This window comes from Lagopus muta, chromosome 1 (assembly GCF_023343835.1).
Source record: "Lagopus muta isolate bLagMut1 chromosome 1, bLagMut1 primary, whole genome shotgun sequence".
NCBI classification, from domain to species: Eukaryota; Metazoa; Chordata; class Aves; order Galliformes; family Phasianidae; genus Lagopus; species Lagopus muta.
The window spans coordinates 10,200,964-10,214,913 of NC_064433.1; the positions used below are offsets into that span (position 1 = coordinate 10,200,964).

General features: G+C 33.2%; 1 protein-coding gene across 7 annotated transcripts in view; it reads left to right on the plus strand.

The window, feature by feature from the left end:
- CACNA2D1 (calcium voltage-gated channel auxiliary subunit alpha2delta 1) overlaps positions 1–13,950 on the plus strand; it is a 356,904-nt gene that overhangs the window by 274,492 nt on the left and 68,462 nt on the right. For all 7 annotated transcript variants that reach the window (XR_007374551.1, XM_048933427.1, XM_048933422.1 and 4 more), the window contains exons 11-12: positions 3,932–4,090; positions 8,958–9,062. Coding sequence is in view for 6 of the 7 variants with exons in the window: in XM_048933427.1 (XP_048789384.1) it covers positions 3,932–4,090; positions 8,958–9,062 (264 nt within the window). In the remaining variant the exon portion in view is untranslated. The remainder of the gene's footprint in view (positions 1–3,931; positions 4,091–8,957; positions 9,063–13,950) is intronic.

Here is a 13,950-nt window from a genome sequence, read left to right on the forward strand (position 1 = left end):
CTAGATTAATTTATCTCACTCTTTTATTGCTCGAGTAACAGACTTGGGTTCTGTTGCCCCAGATTTGCCCCAGATTGCCCCAGATTCCTCAGGCCTGACCTGAAAGGCAGACACTACAGAAGGATGTAAATTATCTGGATGGGGAGAAAGAATCCATTCAAAATATACAGCTAGCCCTATGGCTATATAATTGCAAGACAAATTTATTTATATTAATACTTCTCTGTAGTTTGAAATAAAAGCTAACGTTTTTTTGTTGCTATTAATTTCCAAGTGTTTTGTGGCAAGCCCGCTTATTTTAGCTTACGTACAGGAATGAGCTTTTTGTACAGCTGACAAAGTAGAATCTGTCACTGCTGTTGGCATACTCTACAGGTGGCTTTAGATCTTAATAATTGAATGGTTTGCCTCCAAATGTCATTTGTTGTTTTGAAAGTGACTTATTCATTCCATGGCATTTTACAAATATTCTACATATTTTCTCTTTACCAGAATAGCATTTTTATGACATATGTTTATCTACACTGCAATAGTTAGAAGGAAATTCCAGTAGGAGAGATACCCAATTGATGTTTTTTACAGATTCATTGGGAGTATTTTATTCAATAAAGTATGGGTTACAGTTACTTCAGTTTTAAAGCTTTGATAGGACTTGATTTGATATGAATGGGAACTTTCTGAATTGTTTCTTGAAATACTGCATTTTCTTTCTTCCTGTAAGATACTAAGTGATTGAATACAATGTTATATGATTTTGAAGAAAGAAGCCAAACTTAAAAAGCATTATCACTGCTCTTACAAGACGAATAATGCAACCAGTAATTGTCAAAGGCTAGTTGCAGGCATTTCATCTTTTGTTACCTGAATATGTGAAATATTATTATTGCCTCTGTTTCTATATATTTCATGTTAGTGTAACAGAAACTACTGAAAACTGTCTCACTTGGTCTAATTCAAAGTTATGAATAGTTTTGGTATTTGAAACATGGTCAACTGGTTAAAAAGCAGTACTCTTTCAGTATGTTTCTAGATTTCAGATTCATTAACTGTGGCCCTGAATTTTGTTCCCCCTTTTACACATTTTTATCAGTTGCACTTATGTCATGAAACTCCTTCACCTCCTAGCAAATAGGTAAGCGTTCAGTTTGTAGGATTATTTTTCCATTTACTGATTCCTTTATCTACTCATAAGCTCTCCTCGTCTGCTATGTTGACTGATGTTAACATAAACATTCAATGTTGTATTTCAGAGCAGCTTGCTCATAGATTTTCTTAATTATAGCTTTTGCAGACACTGAGTGATCTAATTCTCCATTCTACAAATGTGCTATTTCAATCTTTATTTTGCATCAACATTTGTCTGTTTGTAGATGCAGCTGTGTTGACCTTGACCTTTTTTTCTTTGTTTGGTTTAAATCACATGGAAATACAGTAGAGGTTACTTGTTAATTGTTAAAAAAAAAAAAAAAAAAAAAAAAAAAAAAAAAAAAAAGAAGATCCAGAATTCCTGTTAATTTTTGAAATACCATTTTTATATCTGTAATTACCAATCCATATGTTAGATATCTGACCTTCATAGAAATACTTGCCTTGATAACATTTGCAGGACTGCTAGGGGACAATTTTGGAAGTTTTTGTTAGTGGCATTTCAGGGAGAAAATTTCACTTATCACTAAGCCTTCAATGAAACATCAGTAACCATTGAAATCAGCTGATTGAATAATTTGTATCAAATGTTACTGATAAAGATGTTTTCAAATTTTCTTTTCAGGTGAAATGGGCTTTTGTAGAGCAGAGATACTTTTTGACAGCATTTTTATTCTTCCTGTGATTCTACTGTAATCCCAATTAACAATTACAATTTATTTTCAGAACTTGTATTTTTAAAATTGTATCTTTTTTTCTGTGCCATGTTTACAAAATCAGATCAAGACAAGCTGAAATAATTCCACAGCACTATGTTTTCACTACCACATGGCCTGTGTGTCTAATGATCACAGAGTGATTTATTGGCTACTTCAGCAAGAAACACAATTGAGCGTGTCAGTGTTTTGCGTCAGAGTGAATTGATTACAGTTGCGTGATCATTTGGTGGTTTTGTTGTGCAGGCTAAATGTGCTGCTGAAACACAGCATGTAGGTATCACCACATCAAGATACTGAGGGGAAATAGAAAAATGAGTGACCATAACTTGTTTGAGTCCTAGGGAAGAGTGTTATAAATTATAAAGGTTTTAAAATCACGCAAATAAAACTTCTGGAGTCTAGCTGGGAGTATTATACTTTAATAGCAGTAGAGAGTCAGTCCTTACCAAAATCCTTCTTTTCTGGGAAATGTGGGATGCATTAAAGGAATATTCAAACTGAAAATGTGCACCTCTGTAATCCAATTCCATATTTCCATTTATTTTAAAAATAAAATATGCATGATGACAGTGGGAGTACTGGAAAATAATTTTTATAACCATTACTACAGCCTGTTTTCTTATTTCTATTAGTGGATATTATTTAGATACGTGATGCTGTATTTATAGTCAGTGTATTATGAAAATTAATCCCTCATACCTCTGTGCTGTTCTGTGTTTCAGTGATTAAGCTATTTTGCTTTGTCTCTGCTTTCTGTCTTTTACATAAAAATGTTTCTATTTCCTGACATACAACTGCATAGTGAATAAAGAATGCTTTCCATACGTATATAATTCTTAGTGCTTTTCTGTTACAGAAATCCTTTTATTTAGTTTCATATCTTTCATTAGTAATCTCTGTTGCCTGCTCTAAAAGTAATATTTGCTACCTAATTTTAAGCAAAAAGCAGAATAAAACTGTTTTTTTTTCCTGTAATACAACTGAATTTGTAAATTCTGTGTAAGTCAGAATTACAAATATTAATTTCAATTGTCTTATGTATAGTTTTCTAAAGTATGAAAGTATAAAATCCAAGAGTTCTAGTCTGAGCAGTTATTGAACCCCATGAACTTATTTGCTTTATTTTCTATGCAGTCCCACTGAACTAAGTAACAGTATTGAGATTTAAACCTAAACAACCCCTTGATTTTAAAGTTATTTTAAAGTTTTTCACTAAGTTTTCATCTCAGATAGTTAACAAGTTAAACATATTTCTACCTTTCTCTTTCTTCTGAGGCATACTTGTATGTATATATATGCGTGTGTGTATGTACCTTTATACAGAGACAAAAAACTGATTGTGCAGAAATAATTTTGCACATAAAAACTTTTCTCTGTATGCTTTTAATTAAAATCACGAGCTCATAGATGACGGAATTTCTCAGGACGTCGGTTTTTTTGCTTGTTTGTTTTGTTTTTTTATTATTGCTAATAGTGCTTAAATATTTGTTTTCTTAATACACAAATTTGCATTGCTCTTAACAATATTCTCCTTTTTACAGCTGTACTCTCATTATTCCTTTCTCCCAAGAGTATGTTTGGCTTTCTACAAGCTATCTGTTTTAATTTATTACGACCTTGAAGTTTTATTATTAAGCAGGCTAGCCATAAATTAACACATACTGTATAGAAATTGATATTTAATTGATAATTCAATCAACATTTTCAGTGATTAAAAATTAATATTTTTTTTTCATATTTCTCTTCTGACTTCCCTAATTCTATTTTTCTTTTACTATATGAGCTTGAAACAAAATTCATGGGATTTTTCCATTGTCTTATTGTAGAAATTATTGGGTTGCAACAAAGAATGAAGTACCAAATGACTTTTTTAGTATCTTTATTGCCCAATTTTGAAATCACTAACACTGATGGACATTCACAGTACAGTGGAAATTAATATCCAGGTGTCACGTTTCATATCTTGGACCAGACAGACATTAAAATTTACTACTTACACATCTAGAAAAGAAAATTAAATGAATTGTATATTTGTGTCTTTAATACTATTTCTATTTATTTCACAGTTTAACAATAATGCTCAGAATGTCAGTTGCTTTAATCATCTTGTCCAAGCTAATGTGAGGAACAAGAAGAAGCTGAAGGAAGCTGTGGATAAAATCTCTGCTAAAGGAATTACTGATTACAAAAAAGGCTTTAGCTACGCTTTTGAACAGCTGCTGAATGTAAGTATGAAAGTCATCGCCCATTACTGAAAGTGAGTTAGGAGAACTTGAATGTTCAGAAGGCATTTGCATGCTCCTCTGTCATCACAGATAATCAGTAAGATACTTTAATTTAGCAAATTAAATTATGCCAACAATATGTCTTTTCATAGAATCCTAGAATGGCCTGGGATGAAAAGGACCTCAAGGGTCATCTAGTTTCAACCCCTTGCCATGGACAGGGTTGCCAACCACCAGACCAGGCTGCCTAGAACCACATCCAACCTGGCCTTGAATGCCTTCAGGGATGGGGCATCCACAACCTCCTTGGGCAACCTGTTCTGATGTGTCACCACTCTCTGTGTGAAAAACTTAGTCCTAATATCTAACCTGAACCTCCCCTGTCTTAGTTTAAAACCATTCCCCTATCACTATCAATCTATCACTATCAATCTATGTAAAGAGTCATATAAACAGTCATTTTCTTTGTTGAACCTCCAAATCTTGACAGATTGCTAAGGTTTGAGAATAGATTTGGTTTTCACTTTGCTAGTACTGTTTTTACTTTATTCATACATGCAATTTTATATTTATTATGTTTCATGATTTATTGACCTTAGCTTCAGCAGGACAGAAATAACAGATGACTATTCAGTAATTGATAGTAGGTATCTGGGAGAATTACTCCATATTTCTCTACCTAATGGGCAAAATGAGCAATTTCCTCAAAAACTGAGTGCCTGGTCTTCATGTTTTGATCTCATTATACGTCCTTTTCATGCAAGCACTGGATTTCTGAGTAGTAATGTTTCCTGTTAACCACAAATGTTCTATCAGTCACTTTTAGTAGCTTTTTGTTTTAAAAAATATTTCATAGAATCCTGGAGTCATAGAATAACCAAGGTTAAAAAAGACATCTGAGATCATCTAGTCAAACCATCCACCTACAACCAATATTTCCTACCAAACCACGTCTATGTGTTTCTTGAACAACCAGGGATATTGAGTTCACCACTTCCCTGATCAATGAGTTCCAATGCCTGACCACTCTGTGAGAATAAATTCTTCCTAACATCCAACTTAAACCACCCTGGCACAACTTGAGGCCATTATCTCTCATCCTTTAGCTTGCTATCTGGGACAAGAAACTGACACCCACTTCACCACTGCCTCCTTTCAGGTAGTTATAGAGAGCTATAAGATCATTTCTGAGCTTCTTCTTCTCAGACTAAGCAAACCCAATTTCTTCAGCCACTCCCCATAAGACTCATGCTCCAGAGAATTTTTACATTTCATCATCATAAAGACATATATTTGATTTTAACCTTAATATAAATAAATTTACAGAAACCAACTTACAGAATCTAAGGATCTAGCTTAATAAATATGAAATGTGTTCTTTTTATTATTTTTTTTTCCATGATATCTCTCAGTAGAGACACCTTTACTTATTTTATCCTCCTTGTCTACCAGATTTTGGACTTAAAGGAGCATTTCTGACATTATATATGTGGCTTAGGGGTAGAACTACTTGAAAATTTTCTGACCTCGTGAAATTTTGATAGAGAAAAGGAAAATACACTGTTTCCCACAGTATTTACTCAGCAGATCAGTTTTGATTAACAAAGGGCTTTGGTGGAAAAATGATTGTGTGCAGTTTGCTGATAGGAGCACAAATCTGCCTGCGGGATTCAAAAAGTTGTTAGACTTTCTCAGACTAGCCTTAATAACATTGCTTCTTTATTTCTATCCATTGCCATCTCACGCAGAAGGAACCAGGAAGACACAATAAATTTTGCCAAACACAACTGGTTCCTCACAGCATTTATGTTTGATTAACATTCTGTATTACGTTTGCTGTAATACCATGTAAGTACTTTGTGTTCAGGCCATAAAAGAAGACTTGAATACAGGAAGATTCAAAGTGGACTGTTGCATTGCCTCCTACGCTACTAACCCTAACCAGGTCAGGACCAAATAACTGCACGTACACACCAATATGGTGAACAGCAAAATGGCATTTATTATGCGTGAACTCTAGCTTATATACCTTATGTGCTTCGTCTACGCCCCTAAAGGTACATGCCACACATCAATCATAGAGCTGGGAGAGGGCCTGTCTTGTCACATCCTGTGGAGGGGTCCCGCATTCGCCTATAATAGAGGACTTGTTTTAAGATAAAAACATTGCTTTAAAAAATAATTAGGGATTAGTTACAAAGACTTTGTCTTTGCTTACAGGAGACAGAGGTGTAATTAGTCTCACGCAATCTCTGTAAGCCTGTATATTATGACTGGATATTGTGGATGGGTTTATCAAAGGAAATTAAAAGGTTATGCTAGGTAATAGAAATACAGTTATTCTTTCTAGCTATCGACAAATCCATTCGGCAGGGAGAGTAAAAATCTGCTGATGGTGACAATGCCAGACTCTTATAGCAAAGTGATATATTAGGTGAATATAATACAGGCTTCAACCAGTAATAAAAAAGATGCTTAGGATAGTTTCCTGTAATATTTATGATTTCAAGTAATCCAACTGCTTTAAGGTCAATGGTAATTGAATATTTTAAGCATCTTACATTTTTTGCAGGAATTTAGGCGTATTATTTCTTGATGAAAGTTACTTCAAAAAGTTTTCCTTCATACCAAAGTCATATTTTTCTAGTGTCACGAAAAAAACGTGCTGTTCAATGTACTGCTAGATTAAAATAAATACCTCAGGTTTTTTTTAACATGCTAATTCAACTTCATATTAGTAAACATCATTCCATAAGTTCTGAGGTATTTTTTGAGTATTTATTACTATATTAACTGACTGTTTATTAGAAAATAATGTTTTAACTTCAGCAATTCAAGAGTTTTTCCTTCATATCACATTAACTATGATTTGTTTTCTGATCATCTCTTCTTGATTCAGGTAGATGACTTTTGCCTTCCTTTTCATTCCCTTTCTAGGTGGTATAAAATTCACAAAGTTTGATCCCAGCCTGACTCTTAATGAGTTAATTTTAAGGATATGAAACTCATGAGAAGAAAAATTACACAATTTTAAGTACAGTATAAAACAGATAATGTCTTGCTTACATTTATAAAAGAATCTAGATGACCTTAATCAAGAACAACATAGAGCTAAAACCAAGTGCTTAGTCTTGGTTCCAACTTGTTTTCTTTTGAGGTTTATGCTAAGAAACTAGGTTTAAGATTTTGTATCAAATTACTGTAAGCGTGCGTGAGTTCCTTTATTCATGAAGTATCCACTCTACTTTTATTGCTTTTTTAATATAAAGAATATTGCAACCCAAAGTAGTATCTTGTAAGTTATATTTTGCAAGTAAAAGAGGGTCATGAGTTGTGTAATTCCAAATGAACAAGAGTGTGCTAATGAGACTGAAGGGAATGTATTGATTTCAAGGGATTTTTTGTTACTGTATGTAGGAAAATCATTTTATTTGCTTTTTGTTGTTATTGTTTGTTTGCTTGTTTGTTTATTGATTAAATAAGTACTAATTCCTTGGACATTGACCTACCAATACAGAACATTTCTGAGGCAAACTTACTCATCTATGAGTATAGTGGCTGCCGATAATATTTTGATTTTTAGTCTGCTGGTAGAACTTGGAGCTGCAATATTAGGTATAACTGGCCGATGTTTGAGTGTTTGGTGTTGGATCTTTCTGTTATAGAACACCGAGTCGTATCAGAGAGCAGGATGAAAAGTAATGAAGGGGAGTGGGATCATCTCACTTGACTAGCTAGGTGAAAGTTAGTCATTTATTCTATTTACAAAGAGGATTTGGTTTAAGGGAGGATTTGGTTCTGTGGAAAGATCACCCTAATATTTTTCTCTCTCTGAGTGTATAGTGAATTAATATAGCAAAATGTACCTTATGAGGGGCGACGTTCATTTTATTCCACAGAATTTCTAAATGTTTTACTCCTTCACATGCATCTACTCAGAAGTACCAGACCATGCCTGGGTAGAATCTCTTGTGTGCAACACGGAGTACAAGGAATGCTGGCTGCACAACTTAAGAAAGGATTGTTTAGACTAGATAGAACTTTTCAGGCAATGAGGAACTGTGATGAGTGCCAGCAGAGGAGCCTGTGGCTCCTTTTGTAAGGAGCCAAAATTCCTTCATTTCTTTCTTGTTCTGGCTTTGGAACTCCACTTTTATTTCTTTGCATAGTACATTATGTTTTTCCCAGTGGCTTTACTAGTTACTTTGACTGCTGAATAAGGAGTCAAGGGGGTTTTTCCTCAATTCTCTTTGTTCCAGGCTCCTTCTCAAGAAATAATGAAGAGTCTTTGAGCAGGAGTAGAGCAGAAAAAAAAAAAAAAAAAAGCATGTTCTTTTGTTTTTGTTTTTGTTTTTGTTTTTTTTAAGTGCATACTCAGTAATTCATATTTAGTAATTCATTTCACATTCAGTTATTCATTAGAAGACTATTGTTTCCAAATTTCCAAAATGACACTAGGGATGGGAAAGAGAAAATTAAAAATATACAGAGGCTGTCACATACGAATCTCAGATCACTGTAATGATGCAGAGCATCTGTATAGCTATGCTGTGAAGATGGTGTCAAAGTTTGGTGGTGATCCTCATTCCTCTGAACAGATCTTAGAACTGTTGGGCTTAGCTCTCATACAATAAAAAAAAAAGTATTTTTTGGTGGTTTTTTCTTTGTTTTGTTTTGTTTTGTTTTTGGAAGGAGGTACTGAATGAAATGCTGGAACACTTTGTAAGTATTTTCATTACTCCCAAAGTGCAGAAATTTTTCCTTCTGTTAAAGTAATAAACATTTTTATGTGAAAGCCATCAAATAGAACAATTGTTATTCTTTATAGCTTGAAATAAAATATAAGCTTCTGTTTGTATTTCTACAGCACAGTGTTTCTAGAGCTAACTGCAATAAGATTATAATGTTGTTTACGGATGGTGGTGAAGAAAGAGCGCAAGAAATATTCCATAAATATAATGAAGACAAAAAAGTAAGTAATATATGAAAGACTTTCTTTTATTAAGCACAGTAGTATGATGTGGAATGTTTAAATACAGAAATAAAAGCATTTTGGTATGTGTATAATATTTTCTTATTATTATTGAACTTTCTGGGCACTTAAAGCTGTCTAACTATATAATATTTATTTTAAAAAAATGTAAAACATATTTAATGTTTGCACTTTGTAACTCACTGTTGTCAAGTGGTACAAAAGTGCATTAGCCATTCAGAATTAAATGCTAATAGCATTTTTCTTGCTTTACTGCAATCCTTGCACTATCAAGTGGAATCACAGGTAGTTAAATAATATAGAATGTATCTTCTCACTGTGAGTATTTTCAATGTGTTTTGTTGTTCATCAACCAAAGGCAAAAGTAGGTCTCAAAAATCTGAATCTGAACAGCTTTGGTCTAGAACAAAGCCACCCATCACCCATCTTTCCCTGTGAGGCTAATTATGAAACTGAGTGTCTTAACTAGTAAAGGGACAGTTTTCTGGTGTTGAAACTTGTTCTGTAATTAAACCAGAATTATGGACTTGACACAAGAGGCACTGGATTTTGTGCAGATCAGATTGGCTTTTTCACATGTGTGTCAAATAAAAAAGGTTTATGGTTGTTTTCTACTATTTTTCAGGTAAATCATTATGCTCAGAAGATTAATTTATTTCTAAAGAAAAGTTAAATGTAAGCTGGGTTCATATTGTAACTAAGAACTTACCTATACCTACTGTATGAAGATGCCTCTAGATGTTAGATTAGTTTCCTAAGACACTTTAGTAGTTGTCATGTATGTCTATGCGTAAAGCAGTAGAAGTATTTCAATGGAAATACACATACATTTGAATTAATCCTTTCAAAAGTGGAGCTAGGAATGCAAGACAATTTCCATCTCCACCAGTGATTCACTTAGTGAATAATAATTTTATGTCTGCTTTATAATAGTGTTTGACATAGAATGATGTGGTGGGATGTAGTTATTCTTTGTGTCTATATTTTTAAAATGACAATTAGATGGAACAGTTGAAATCATAGCAACTCACTCTGTGACACACATGGCTGTATTCTGAAAATATATGCAGAGATTCCTCTTCAAATGTGGACATGATAGCTTTTATTATATAACAAATGCTATAAACTAAAGAAGAGACAAATGAGAGGGAGAATACATCTTATTATTTTCCATTTAATTTACTGTGCTAATGGAAAATAACAGTAATATAAAAAAGTTCAAATAATGTAACAGATTTTCAGTGCTGTGATCTGTTGTCTTACATCATGCCTGACAATCATTCTGTGAAGTATAATTAATGAAATATAATTTAGAATGGCAAATTTACACTGCTAAGAGTTGGGCTGTTTTGATGTATAGTAGTATGGATAATTTTATATATAATACACTCTCACTTTCTTGTTCTCTCTACCAAATAAATGTTTAGATTTTTTGTTGCATGTAACAAGTGTGTAATGGTGGCACCAGTCACAGTTGGATTTCTGACTAGTCAAGTGCATTTTCATATGTAATTAACTGTAGTGCAGATGCAATGCAAGGTCATTTTCCTACAAATCTATGTTCTAAGTATCTACAAATCCATATCTGTAAGAAATTATATTTTGTTACTGGGTTGTTAGATACAATCCTTGCTGTTTTTCCTCTAAGGTGACTTTGGAAATAAAAGAGAGAGTAAGAAAAATTTGCAGGTATAATTCTTTCTCTTTATCAGTTTTAAATCAGAAACAATTGTTGTCTTACTGAAAAGAAATTCATGGTTGAAAACTTTCTAATGAAACAGTAAATTCATTTTTAGAAATAATAATAAAGCTTCCCTGACAATTGTTTGAATCTTTCTAGTATTAAAATAATAATAATAATAATAATGATAAAATCAATATTATAAAGATTATATAAGACATCCTATATGTATATATGAAATAATGAAATAAAAATAATATTTAAAAAAAATAAGACTAACACAAAATATTCAATGATGGTTTCCTTGGTTATACTACCCTCAGTCCCAAATCTTGTTCCTTTTCTATCTATCTTCATGTAATTGAACAGAACACAGTAATAACAGCATTGACAGACACAATCTAACTTGGAAAATATAATTCTAATTTTTTGAGGTAATAGTCACATAGCATTACCTTCTTAGATTACACAGTAGGCTGCATCCATGATCAGATATTAGATTTTTATGCCAATCTAGATTCTGTTGTCCTGAAATTTCTTAAACTTACTATTTTCTCTTGTTCAAACAAATAGTTTCATTCAAATATATTATTACTTGTTTTCATTTTATGTAAAATGTCTTCAGCTCTCTGCCTGTTTTCTTCTTTGTGTCATTAACTTTGTAATTCTTTCCCGTGAAAGAAGTTGAAATGAATTTTGTGCAGTCAGATGACATGATTTAGTACACTTGTTTACGTTACCCTTAGTGCTGCCCTCTGAGTTTAGAAACAAAAAGATGCAGTAAGCAATTTAAAAGTACTGAAAAACATCAGATTCCAGTCTGGAAAACTGCTCTTTTAAATTACTGAATTCCATATATTTGGATAGGGATTTAGGTATACTTAAAACAGTTTTCTGTCTTTACAAATCAAGTATAATACAAGTATGAAGATTATTTTAAAATTTATAAAACTTTTTTTGAGGAGCAACTTTCCTAGTTTTCATCTAAAAAAGTTTTTCATCTGAAAAATTACAATTATGTTTTACCTTTGCGTGGCTTTTTCCCTCTATAAACCCAGATTTTATTGTCACAGATTGCAACTATATGCTGTACTTGATATTTAAAAATTGGCTTGTTTACCTTTAAGGTGACATTTGGGGCAGTCACAATAAATATGTGAAATACCACGCACTATGAATTTCAGGAATGTGGGTGGTAAATTTGCTTTTTATTTGCACTCACACTGCAGATGGCCTCACTGAAGATAGCAATATAAATTGAATTGAAACACAGGCACAGTAGGCATTCTCCATCCTAAGAATTTTGAATTCAGCTTAAAAATAGAAAACTAATACAGTTCTTCAGGGCAGACTGTGCACTCAGAATTGCTCAATTTATGTGAGTAGGAAAAAGATCTTATATCTAGCTTATGCACTTTCAGTTGTCTGAAGTTTCCTGGCATGACAGATGTCTTGGGTGGTCAGATGGACTGATTTCAGGTGGGAGGAGAAGCACAAGGTCAGTCTCATGTCTCATTCTCACCAAATTATCTGTAATGATTAATAGAACCTCATGGCATTGTCATTTGAGAAGAAAAGGTATAAAGAGAAGTGTCTCAACAACTCAGTTATATTATAAATAGTTGTGTGTGGTGGGCACAGAGCTGCTACAGTGATAGAAGTTCAATGTAAGGAGGCTCCAACCTGGGAAGTTTCACAAAGGAATGTAGAATTATCAAGTGTCTTTTTTCAAATGTGACAGATTCAGTGTTTCTGTTGAATGATATAATTAAACCTCTATGAGAAAACATTTGCAAAAGTTCTTCTAAAATAAAAAGTCCTTCTGCTATCTTTACCATTTTTTTTTCATTGGATTGCATCTTTTATAGTGCAGTTGCATATCGGTATGAATAAAAAAGAGAAATATTTAGTGTTAATCTAGGCAATGGTAGTTGAGTCATTCCAGACAAGCCTGAAAGCATTATTTCTGACTACAAATGACCACTGAGAAAGCTGATGACATTTCTACTTGGGATAGCCATGGGATTCTGATTAGGTGTCAGACTGAATAAATGTAACTTTCTAGAGTTACTCATGAAGCTGAAAATAAAAACAGTATATTTCTCAGCACCAATATCGACCTCTGATGGGGCTTAACAACTCTCAAAGTGTCAAAGCTCTTGCGTTTCTGTGTACCAGATCTGTGACACAGGATACAGCACTAAGTAAGGAAATAAAGGACTGAAGTGAGCAAAGTTCTAGTTTGTCTGGATACCATGTCGCATAATTTCATACATAAAATAGCATAAGTGCTAAGCCAGTCTTTAAGCTTTCAGTTTTTAGATCGTTATCTGAGCCATACTGCATTTGCCTTCTGTGATCTTCAGAGGCAGAAGCTGTTATTTCTCCCTAGACAGCCTTCTTGCGCCGTGAATTTTATTGAAGTGATGGTACAAAGAATCATCCCATAACAGAAAAGATTTCCAGCCAGCTGGTTGAACTGGCTCTCTGGCTCCTTCCCTAATCATTTCTGTCTTAAGAGTATGTCCAGCTCTTAATTTTAATTTATTGTATGCACAATACAATACTGTGGCTTTCACAACTGGTAAAGCTAGAACATTCTGGGTAAAATTTGGGTCAGTACTCACACGTTTTGCAGTCAGTCCCTTGTGGTTTTTGTTGTATGCTTTCTTTTTTTCCTTTTAATTAAAGTGGCAAATATTAGTAGAGAGCTTGCTGCAGAAATATCTTATTCTTAAGGTATTTTTTTTTTTTTGCCAATTTCTTAGCCTCACTTATTTATGAAAGGTTGAGAATGTACTCAACAGTTCTAGCTTCTCAGTTCCTAACATAGATTAATGTCATTTAATTAATGAATGTAAATATTCCTCATCAGTAGTCTTCCTCTGTGACAATTACTATTTGGAAAAACTTCAGTAGTAACTAAATTGAACAGTACTAGGTGGTTTAAGGTTACAAATGTGTAAATCCAGGAAATAATTTTGTTTTGCTTTTTTTGTTTGGTTGTTTTTTTTTTTAAGTGTCATATCAAGTACACATCTTTCCTCATTTACCTAAGTTTTGAGACACAGTTACCTGATAGTGTGAAGCTTCTTCCTCCATTCAGAAATGAGTAAATATTAGAAATATGATGGGTTTTTTTTGTTTGTTTGTTTGTTTTTAATGTTTAAAAAATATCCTTTTAGG